Source organism: Clarias gariepinus, chromosome 20 (assembly GCF_024256425.1).
Source record: "Clarias gariepinus isolate MV-2021 ecotype Netherlands chromosome 20, CGAR_prim_01v2, whole genome shotgun sequence".
Classification (NCBI taxonomy): domain Eukaryota; kingdom Metazoa; phylum Chordata; class Actinopteri; order Siluriformes; family Clariidae; genus Clarias; species Clarias gariepinus.
The window spans coordinates 23341776-23354267 of record NC_071119.1 but is presented as its reverse complement, the minus strand read 5'-3'; the positions used below and the strand labels follow the sequence as shown (position 1 = coordinate 23354267).

The 12492-nt window shown below is 36.1% G+C and overlaps 1 protein-coding gene across 1 annotated transcript in view; it reads right to left on the bottom strand.

Annotated features, from left to right (window-relative positions):
- Positions 1-8541: 8541 nt before the first annotated feature.
- Positions 8542-12492, bottom strand: part of LOC128508637 (sodium/potassium/calcium exchanger 2-like) — a 56666-nt gene continuing 52715 nt past the window's right edge. The window contains exons 11-12 of the mRNA XM_053480043.1: positions 11187-11353; positions 8542-9775 (exon numbers count right to left, since the gene is read on the bottom strand). Coding sequence (XP_053336018.1) covers positions 9526-9775; positions 11187-11353 — 417 coding nt within the window. The 3' untranslated portion in view covers positions 8542-9525. The remainder of the gene's footprint in view (positions 9776-11186; positions 11354-12492) is intronic.

Here is a 12492-nt window from a genome sequence, read left to right as displayed (position 1 = left end):
GCCTGTTTTCCAGGAAGAGAAGTTGAAAATTAGATAAAAATTTTACTGTAACTTGTCCGTAGTGAAATCACGTCCCACCAGAAAGCGACAGTAAAACCACCAACACTGTTGAAAATATGATACAATCAACTTTCACATTGACCTCCAAACCTCCATCTGCTCTAGGGTTAGAGAGAACCATTCCTCTTAATCAATGAAACAAATAATCAAGGCTTGGATGACACCAATACAGTAATTATACAAGGATAATTAAGGCTGCGCGAGACAGGTACAGGTAGCTCCATGGCCTTGGATAAGAAGACTCTGCCATTAACGCAGGTATCACCTTGTAGCCAGAGATCTAATATACAAGACGTCATTTTAGAAGGGGTCAAATTGTTGGTCCGCATTAAGCAAATCAAACAACTAAGGAGAAGTGAGACTAGGCTCAGCACATTATCAACACCTGGAAGTACAGTGTAGTGCTGAACCGCCAACTTGGGGGAAGATACGGTACATGGTCGGAAAAGAAATCAAATGCTTGGTGAAGTTACATGGTTATAAAATCAACATTTAAAAATCAGAGCATTTCCACACACACACACACACACACACACACACACACACACACACACACAGTGTGATGAGAACTCACTGGACTGGGACTAAACAGCTGTGTGTCCATAAGAAAACCACTTGTTAGTGAGACTCATCACAGAAAAGCCTTCAGTTTGTTATGGATCATAAAGACTTTTGAGCGATTGGAAAAAGGTCATGTGACCTGATGAGTCCAGACTGATCGTATTCCAGAGTAATGGGCGTGTCGGAGTTAAGGACATGAAGCCATCATGCAAAGTGTCCACTGTACAAGTATCTGGAGACAGTCTTACGATCTGGGGTCGATCAGTCGCTCAGGTCGAGACCCAACAAAGTTATGGGGCAATAAAATGAAGTCAGCTGACGACATGAATGTACTGAATGACCAGATTATTTTGGGTGATGGACTTACCCATCATGACTCACCACAGTCCTTCCTTTCCATCAGGCATGTGTATCTATAAATTTTTCTTGCCTGATGGGAAGGAAGGACTGTGGTGAGTCATGATGGTTAAGTCCATCACCCAAAATAAAGTAGAGCTTTTAGCCATCCGGCTCCTGCTGAGAGTAGCTTCAGCCATATTCAAATGAATTTCTTCTTTAGAGAGTAGAGACGATTCGTCTTACAGTAGATAACACCTCGAATATGACATTTAAACTACATTTTTCATTCCAAAGCAACATGTTTTTATCGCTTTTTAACAGGTTTCATCACTCACACATGCTCTTTTTTTTTTCATGACAAACTCCAAAAGAGTTTAATTGTCCAGTAAATAAATCATGCTGTTCATGCCAAACCTCTAAAAAATATTCAGGACTCATTTAGTTCTTGCTCTTGTCTATTGTTACTAAAATAAATGAGGTTTGTAATGTATTTAATTCTACTGAATTACCCTAAACACACCATTTGGTTCTAAACTTGATAAATGGAAGAATGACTGCATGATTGTAGCAAACGCACAAACAAACACACAAACACACACATCAGATACACCAGGGTAGTTATGTGCAATACTATAGTGGAACATGTACAATTTTGCTTACATACTGTATTACTTACAGATGTCCATATTCTATATCCAGATTGTACTGTATAGTGTATTTTATACTGTTAGTATTCGATTTTTCTTTCTATTTTATTTTACTTTATTCTTCATTTTTCACTTTGTACTGTCCACTTTCTGCCGTGGCAAAACTTCCCACTTGTGGAACCGATAAAGGTTTATCTTATCTTATCTCTTAACATATGATGCACCTCGACACACACACCGGCCGGCCCTGAAAATGGACAGAGGGACGAACTCACATGCACGCATGATGTGGCTGAAGTTCTCCGCTTATTATTATTATTATTATTATTATTATTAAAAAAAAGCCGCATATTAAAGCTATCTGGTCAGGAAAACTAAATGAGCTTTAAAGAAAAACTGTAAAAAAAAAAATAATAAAAAAAAGGCGTGGTTTTTTTTAAAAAAACAAAACAAAAACAAAATGATATTTACAGCAAAACTAAGAGCAAATGAAGCTTTAAAGCAAAGGTGAAAACAAAGCAAAGCAAAGCAAAACTGAAAAAAGACTCATTCTGGTTCTGATTTTGCTTAAGCAAATAAAAACTGGTTATGTGTCGCCCCCTAGTGTAAAAGCTTCCAGACACAACAACAACAATAACAACACACAATACCAAAAAAAAAAAAAACACAGCAAATGGAATAGAATGTGCGGTATTATTAAATAAATCAATAAATCAATAAATATCAGTGTTATTGCACCAACTGCACATATTAATAGACAATTTTACTTTTAGGTCTATTTATAATATGGAAAACCTGAAGAGTCTAACTAACAAATATAATGAATATAAATGACGCACATCTTTAAAATAATACAATTGTAATAAATAACATTTCAAATTAAAATACGTAAATAAAAAGTACACATTCTTCTCTTATTATTATTATTATTATTATTATTATTAGTGTTAGTACAATATAGTTATGTATATTTGTGGTATTTACGTTATAAGAATTCGACTCAACTCATTGTCGGTATATTGACCTTTATTTCTTTTATTACATACTTTGCATTTATACATTTAGACTCTTTTCTTTTACACAAGTTACATGATCCAGTGTGTGTATGTACTGTATATATGTACACATTCAGTGATGAGAATGACCCGTGTGAGGCGTTAGTGTTTAACATGTCTCACTGTGATGGTGATGAACCATGTGAGGCATCTTTCTGCGCTCATGCTAAACAGAAAATCACACATCCGTGGGTGTGTGTGGATACAAATCGTCCTGTGACTTAAACAGAAGTTCAACTTATTTTGCTCCTAATGAACTTCAGAAGTGAATTCGACGCTGCATTCCAGGTGAACATCGATGTCCTGCAGTACATTACAGTGCTCTGCAAATGGGGATAAACATGGAGTGCTTAAAAAAATCACGAATGGGGTTATACGATCATTAAGTGTGAGGGTAATTAAATTAAATTAAATTAAATTAAATTAAATTAAATTAAATTAAATTGAATTAATAAACTGTGGTTCAAAAGTCTGGAATATATTTTACTTGTAATATATATTTTTTATATTTAGCGAATAATAATAATAATAATAAAAATATTAAAAATAATACATTTTCTTAAAAGCTTGAATAATTTTTGGATTTTTTTTTATCAATTACTGAGATATTTTCCAGAATAATCATGAAGGTAATAATTACACTCAAGATTTTATTTTTCCAATCAAAACGTGTTATAAATCTTCATTTTACTATAATATTATTTTAATTGTTATATTTCTTACAGCATAAATAAAGATTGACCTGTAAACCTGTAAAGTCACAAACATGCTAGAAAAATTATAATAAAATCTGCAACAAAAATGTACATTAAATTAAGATCATTAATTGTAATTAATTAAAAGAAGTTTTCCTCGCTGTCAAAAGTAATTACTCAAATGGCAATAATCATTTAGCAAGAATTTCATGATTTTCCACATACTGTAGCAAAGCTTAATAATTTTGCATATTGCAGTTATTATTATTATTATTATTATTATTATATAATGAAATTATAGTTCATGAATTACAGTTGAGTTAGAATCATAGTTTATGTCCTGATTATGGTTCAGTATGTCATTACTACTCTAGTCACGTTTTAAAACACACCCTTCACACCTCACTAGTGTGGTATTTTCAAAGGTGGGGCCAAGTGTATGTTTAAAGAGTGCTGAGTGGGCGGAGCCAGTCAGGTAGCTTCATATATATTAAATAAGCAAAATCATGCAAAATAGTCGTCTATAACTCTGAAATAGAACTTTAAACATATAAATATTCCATAAAATTTCCATTCGCAAAATAGAAAATCAAAATTTAAAGGCATGAAAAATTAGATCTTCTGATTTTCTGTTGTGTTTTTGTCTCATCATGCAAATCGTTTTCCTTTGGTGTTTCTATGATGTTTCAAGACCTCGTCCTCTACAATTAATTCTCTGCCTTGTTTGTCTTTTTGTTGTTTTAAGAAGCACGAGAGGAATTTCGCCCCATACAGTAACTCCTAATTCATGCACAAGTGCTTCATGATTTCACCCCAAAAAAACAACGTAATTTAATTTTTACAACATTTCACATTTCAGTTCATGGTTCCATGTGCAAAAATACATTGTCTAAATCGACACAAATTTGTTTGGATATTTGAAGAAAAAAAAAAATTACATTTACACAGGTTACACAAGTGATTACTTTTGGTAGAAATGTACCTCCTTCAATAAATTACCTGCACATCTAAGTAAAAGTTAAACTGACTATGAACTGCACTGTGTGTGTCATGGGTTAGAAATGGGCATGAAATAAACAAGGTCCGTGTACATACATACATGTGGATTACAGATACAGGTACATGACACCAACCATGCCAGCTTCTACTTGTAATATCTCTACACTACAGTGGGTATAGCTCAAGAATTTACAAAATAGATTTCAGCTTTCTTTCATTTATGCATATAGTGAAGAATGAATGCAGTCCAGTGTGTCCACACCTACTAGGAAAATTTCTATTAAATTCCCAAATCTCTATTGGAAACATTCAGTCTGAAGCCCATGGTGAATTTTATTTGTAGAGTTGATAATACACTACATAGTGCAACGTTTGAGGGTCTACAGGTGGGCCATGAGAAGTCATTTAGAACAAATACATGAAACGGTTTTAATTGTTAAACTTGTAATTAGGTTTCCCCCAAATATTCTTGTTTAAGTATTTACATCTACTGTAAATGACCAAAACCAAATTTAAACAATGTGATACTCTTTATTTAACTAGTCTTGTGTGTTGATCAGGGTACGAGTTGTGATTAAAGGTCCGGGTCGAATGCAGAAGATTATCACATTTCAGACAGTGATGTTGTGGATTTTTATGGTCAGATTTCAGAATGGGTTCTTTGATGACATCCTTTTGGATGTGTGTGAAGATTCTGAGTCATCCAGGTCATGGCTAACCCAAAGATGTTGTTCAGTGGCAACAGGACGTGCTGGATGAGAGGTGAAACATCATCAACAAACTTAAAGCAAGTCCAAGGACCACTGAACAGCAATATTGCGATAACAAAGATCTGGATGCCCGAGAATCTTCACAGACATCCAAAAGGATCCATGTTAGAATCACTAACCCATGAAATCAATAATGAACCATTTGGGGAATCTGCACCAGCACCTTTGGGATCCTTTTGGTTTTGGACGCTCCTCATTTTCCCCATCGGGTTGTATCCATTGTATGGATTTCTGATGGATTCTGTTCCATTTTTATGAGCTCGTATCCAAAACCTTATTTTACTCACTAATGATTTTCTATTATTTTTTCTACAGTTAAATTTTCTATAAACTCCTACTAGAGATATCTGGCTCTGGCTACTACATGACTCTCTTTACTACATACAGTATCTTGTACAGGGTCACGGAATTCCTTCTTGGGGCAAAAGGTGGGGTATAATCTGGATGGGGTGCCATTTCATTGCAGGGCATACACACACTTACACATTATGGGGAATTTGGAAAACACCAATTAAGATGAACTGGAGTACCAGGAGGAAACCAACCAAGCACGTGGAGAACATGAAAACTCCATGCACACAGACCCGAGATGGGAATTGAACCCTCAACGTGCAAGGTCAAAGTGCTAACCCTCTAAACTACTATGCTGCCTTTAATTCCATCTAAATCATTTAAATTGATTTAATATTAAAAAATAGGGGTGGCTCAAGTTTTTTCGCACAGTACCGTGTGTGTTATAATTTATTTATTTATATCAGTAACTGTCTAGAATATGGTTGGATTATCTACAAGGTTCTTATTAGATTTTTGTACAGTAGTTCAGCCATTTTGTTCATTTTTGGGTTGCTGATCTGTAAAATGGCTCATTATTGGGTTTTTATGGTTTAATCATTGGGAGAGTCTCATTTCTAGGTGTTCTTATTTAAACTAGTTTTATTGGTTGCAATTGGAATTTTAAGGAAGTCCGGTTGCATTTTATTCCTTGAAAGGGAATTTTTGTGTACATTTTTAAGATTGCATTTTTGTGTTTTCTTGGAAGTTCTTAAAATTTAATTGGATTGCTGTTGTGTCTCTAATCTACAGTACTGAGCCCTGTGTCTCTATTCCTTCCGTCTTTTCATCCTCCATTTTTTGCTCATGTGAAACTATAGCAAATTATGATTACCTGAAGGACTCAAAGACGAAACATCTCAGGGAATATTAATGGAATTTTCCATTAGCTGTATAACAACATGCACACTTTCAACCCTTCGCCATAAAAAGCGAGTGTGTCGGTGATGAATCACTACTGTATATCTAAACGAGCGTACTGTATTTACTCTATAATCGTGTGTCGGGTCAGTATGTACCCCTGTGTACTAGTGATTAGTCATGATGTCACGGTGTGTTTTCGAATCAGTGAGACTGCAACGGAGTGTAAAAGTTTAATACGATACAAGATCAGATCCTCGTCCAAACCTCATGCTCTAAAACCACAGAGCGTGTTTAAACAGAGTTTTTTTTTCTTCCCCATATAGAAAACATGAAGGAAATTTCCAGAGGTGTCTTTTGAAAACGTGGCTTGTACAGGAGTATTAAACGTTAATATTAATGAGCATCGATGAATTAGGCTACGTCAGTGTGCATGTTACGGCACAGATGATCTGGAAATACTTTTCGCGCTCAAAAAAGTCCATTTGCGCTCCAAGCTTCGAATGAATATTTAATGAGATTATTGCACATAGCCTCTTCAGTGCGAGAGATTATATAATCTATATATTCATTTATATTTATTCATTCATATATATATATTTATATAAGAACTATCTACAGGCTAGTTTGACACTGAACTATGTTCTGTTCTACAAGCGTCTACTCAACAGTCCACTCCTTTTTTTTCTCCTCTTGCATACTATTTTTAAAGGCTAAACTAAGTTATTTGGATACACCATTACATACTTGAGTGTGAAATGGGGGCGTGCCGAGTTACAGAACATGAATTTTTTTTTTTCCTTTTTGCTTTTTGTAGAGTGAGTATTTTTGATGTTGTGATTCAACTTGCAATATCGGTTATTGCAGCAACAGCCAGGTGGAATTGTTACTCGGCCACTTGATGCACAGGCCAAAAAATATCTGAGGAGATGAATTGTAAAATGAAGGAAAGGGGCGGGGGGAGGTGCTAAGGAGAGAAAAAAAATCCAGACATACAAAACGGTTCCCCAGAATTTAGACAAAACCTTCTGGTCTTCGGTCATCATTTTTGTTTGTTTGTTTGTTTGTTTGTTTGTTTGATTGAGACTGAATGACCATTGATGGTTTTCATGAACAGTAAAAAGATCAAGGTGTCCTCTGAGCGTGTTTTTTGTTTTTGTTTTGTTTTGTTTTGTTTTTGAGAACATCTCCAGCCGACATGAACCTGCACAGTTTAGCATTCGTGCAAAATGTAGCTGCGGATTCAACCTCGGAAAGGTGAGGGAAAAAAAATTCGCCAGAAGCAAACACCGTGCATAGGACGTCCCGATTATCTCTCTCACGCGTACAGACAAACCGCTAGTGCTGAGCGATAGAATTTATGCGCTGGGAAATAAATTCAATAAAAAAAAGCTTTTCTGATTAACAGCCCGAACCTAAAAGAAAGTACAAATACAGTGGAACCTCAGCATACGAATTTAAAATGTCCCGGAGGCGAGGTCTTACTGTAAAGTTTCATACTGCGAAACGCATTATCCCAGAGGAAATAATGTAAATGCAGATAATCCGTTCCAGCCACCCAAAAAAAAATTACCAGTATTACCATTTTCCAACACTATAATCATATTTTTGCATATAAAAACAATGAAAACATTTAGAAAAGACATGTACATAAAGTAAAATATAAATAAATAAACAATAAACCTCAATTAACCTTAATATATGATTCCTCTTGGCACAGACTACTTTAAAAACCAAACTGAAAGCGGCTCTGTTTTCTTCTTGCTACCGTCCTTGATAACATTCTTGGTACCCATGGTGTTACAGTATGTCCTCACTAAACCTTGCACTAAATGCAAAAAAAAAAAAACACAAAAAATGAGAATGCTTCGTATGCCGAGGCAAATTTCTTGCAAAAATAAGGTGGGGTGCTCGTATGCCGAGGTACTGCTGTATACTGTTTGTTTTCTGTTAGTCCAGAATTTAGAAGATTAACGTTCATGAGATTTCTTACACCACCATTTTTTTCCTTTTCATCATTCATTTTGCACATTTAAAACAAATTTTTTTTAGACTAAACAGGTTCATTCTGCCATTGAGTCCAATTAGAGTAGGAGAAAATAACTGATTTATGTTTACATCCTCTTTTACCTCCTTGATATTCTGTAATCACGTCATTATTTTAGTAAAATTAATAAAATTCAGTAGAAAACATCTTACTGTCAATTCAAAAAGTAACCCTCTTATGTCAGCTTATTATTCAGTTATACATCTTTTAAGTGTTGCATTTAATAATGCATAACTACAAATTAATACCTTACTTTCATCACCTCACTAAAGATTGACGCTCTCTGTAGAATTTAAACATAATGGACGATTGAGTGTTCTTCCTTTACTACAGAAGCTAAATGGTGTAAAGGGTTGTACTGGGTGTCATGGTTTCCATAGCAACAGCGCTGTGTGGTTTTTGTTCCAGTTTCATTCTTGTTATTAGATTTAGATTTTAATTAGATTTTTGCTACCTGACTTCTGTTTCTCCCGACGTAATAGAGTTGTGATGTCTAGTCATGGACAAATTGTCCCATTTTGCATTAGTGTGATGGGAAATGATCTTACTGACTATATTGGAAACCATTAAACTGTTTGTATTTTTCAGATTTCTACGTCCTGTTGATATGATTTTATTGCTGTAACTTCTGACATAATGGTTTAACTCCATTACAGCTACAGTAGGTTTCATGTTGTCCTAATTATTACTGCATTCTTAAAAAAAAGGTAAACGAAAATTGAGTAGATACATTTCTTTAAAGTCGCCATTTTACGATTCTCTACCTTTAAAATTTTAAAGTATCGCTCAGCACTAGTATTCCTGGGTAAATAACTTTCCAAAAAATCCACTACAGAAGATCCAGAATCCAAAAAAGTCAAAAAAATTCACACAACATCCAGCCATTCCAGTTGAAGGCCAAGAAGAAGTCTTATGTGACAAACGCAGGGTTTGAATGGACATGGATGAGGATTCTGGCGAAGACGCTGCAGTATGTTTATATAGGAAATGTTTCGAAAGATATGGTGAAAAAAGAGACGCTGAGGTCTTAAAGGGGTAGATTTTAAAGGAACTACAGCTGAGGTTTAGGTTCGATTTCAAGCTCCTGCCATGATGAGAAGGGGCGGAGCTTCGCCGAAAGGGAGCTTTGCTGGACTGCGTGAGTGAAACGGACTGCGTGCATCAGATGGAAACGGGGCAGACGATGATCTTGTCCTCGAGCATGACGCTGACCACCAGGAAGACGATGTAAAGGAGGAACATGATGAAGCCCAGGAGCTTGCTCATCTTCCACTTGCAGGCGGCAATAGAGATGATGACGAATATGAGCATGATGAAGAGGAGAACGATGGCGCAGAAGAGGCCGTTGCTGCTCACCACCACGGGCTTCAAATTGTTCGCCAAAGTGTACATGAGCCATGGGAATGGTAACCTGAGGAGAGAAAGGAAACACGTGAACATGGAACCGTTTGACAGCAAAATGTGATAAACGTCATTTTTGGACTTTCCTCGATTTGCCAAATTATCATTCTCTGGCGCACAAGAATTTCTAAAACAAAATGTAAAATTGGAAAGCTGCTATATTACCTTTTTTAAAACCTTCAAACTTAAAGGCCACACCTACTGTAGTGGCTGCATTTTTGAGCATAACTTCACATGCCATGACAAGCCTATCACATTGCTTCTTTCTGTCACGTGATCAACAAACTGAAACTACTTCCTGTGCAAAACAGCAGCTGCTATGAGTGACTTTTGGAGAATGCTGAAGCCACGAAAAAGGACCTTGACACCTTGTTACTGCCTTTGCAGTCACCCCGGCATTAATGGACTACAGGTACTGTATGCGTCTCTTAAGCACTGCAATACATTCTGTAAAACAGGACATTGTGCGATTTGGATGTTGTTCAAACACCATTTTATATACAGTATTTAACAAAACTATGTGGCGTAAACACTCTTGTCAAGCAAATAAATAATCTGCCAAAACGTAAAAAATGCATGAGCATCTTTGCATGAACAATTTGTGTACCAGAGATATGTAAAGTATGTGCTGTTTGTAGAAAGCTGTTGTATTTGCTTTGCTGTCTTATGTTATGACTTTACACGACGAATGACAGACAAGTGGGTGGTTGATGCATAAACAGATATTATACAGTGCATTCTTGTACTATTATAACTGAAACTGGTAACTGGAAATTAAACTGGTAACAGTGGTATTGTTTATAATGTTAAGTAACAATCTTTTACCCTATCAAATTTTCTGTCACTACTTTTTTGATGTTTGATTAGATTCCTTGGCGGAAAAAAAACTGATTTTGATTCTGATGCATGCTTCTTAACACGCAAAAAACTTTTAAACTGGAGTTATCCTACTTTGCTGTCAAACTGGTCGTTTCTGCCACTGGGAATAATCATTTTTGCAAATGCACCTGGATGCAAAACATTGGAAAACCTTATAAACTGTGAGCAAGGACAGGTTTTATAGTGCAGCGTACATACACACATTCTTGTATGGTACTCATTGTGAGGACCTTCCACTGAAATATTTAGTACTGTAAAGAACTCATTCAAAGCTTAAATCTAAACCTGACCTTAACCACATAAACATTTTAAAATGCTTTTAGTTTTTCCAAATATCTGTAAACAACCTTTTTTTTTGTCCTGCTAAGATAGTTGACTTTATTTCATCATTGTGAGGTCCAAATACAGCATGACAATTCGACTTCTTTTTAGCCTGGACCCATATCATCTAGCCAATATATAAAAGCCCTTTATCAAATCTAAACATAGTTGGATGGAGTTGTTGTTTAGCTCTAATGCAGCCAGTGGTCCGTGTTTCTTACCCTACGGTGATGTCAAAGATGTTAGAGCCGACCGAGCTGGACACCGCCATGTCCCCGAGACCTTTTCGGGCCACGATGACGCTGGTGATGAGATCCGGGATGGAGGTTCCAGCTGCCAGGATCGTCAAACCCATGATCTCTTCCGTGATGCCTATGGTCTCACCCACCTGCGCAAGAGACGTGCGGTGGTGTGGAGTTAGGACAGAATCCAAAATAAGACAATTTCTCCAGAGTAAAGGTCGAAGCTATTGACTCTAAATTCAAACCACAGCTGTGTGACTGCATTTCATGTAACCATAGCTGTACAAAACGCTGGGCTAACATTAGTTAGTCAAATCATCAGTTAGTCAAATAATTAAGTACAATTTGTTGAATTTTGTTAAATAATGTTTTTAAATGAATAATGAGTATCAGTTTCAATATGCGCTTTTATGCTGTATATCTAAAATGTTGCATAAGAGATAATGCATGGTGTGTCACACTCAAGCTACATATGCACAGTTCTGAGATATAGCATTGAGTATTACAGTCAGAAACGTGGTGTGTATGCATGTATATATTAGCACTGTCGCCTTGCACCTCCAGGTCCCCGGTTTGATTCCTGCTTGGGGTCTTTGTGCAAGGAGTTTGCATGTTCTCCCCGTGGTTGGTGGGTTTCCTTCCACAGTCCAAAGACATTGGCGTTTGCAAATTTCCTGTAGTGTGTGAATGTTGACTGGAGGTCCTACCATGGTTGCACAAAATGGGAATAAATACAATAGTCGCCATATATATATACATCCAATTAGGGACCTCTGTAGTCCAACTTGGGACTCCAGATTTCTACAATTTAACACCCCACTTCCAATTTAAGCATCTCATCTTCTTTTTGTTTTTAATTATTATTATAATAATGCGACAAATGGTAAAAATCTTTTCCTATATTATCACAAACATCACTCAATCATTTTAAGTCTGAGTGGCGTTTAGATAATACAATGGTGTAAAGGCAGTTTCTTATGTAACGCCATATGTAACAGCAAATACGCATGAGTGTTTAACACCTTTAAACAAGTTCTTGAAGATTGGTTATGGGTTTTAGAGTAAGAAAAACTTGGAATGCACACAAAACGACAGTCTTTGTGCGAGGATAAATATATTGTATTGGCTGTACTAATTCCCACCGCTTCCTAACTTTACAAACTGCCAAACTTTCCTCACTAGACACATCAGCCTACACTCTGTTACCGAGAAAAAAAGAAAAGAAAAGAGAAAGGCGTCGATCCGTTGCTCATGAAACCAATTTAAGTCGCTGAGTCATTCCTCC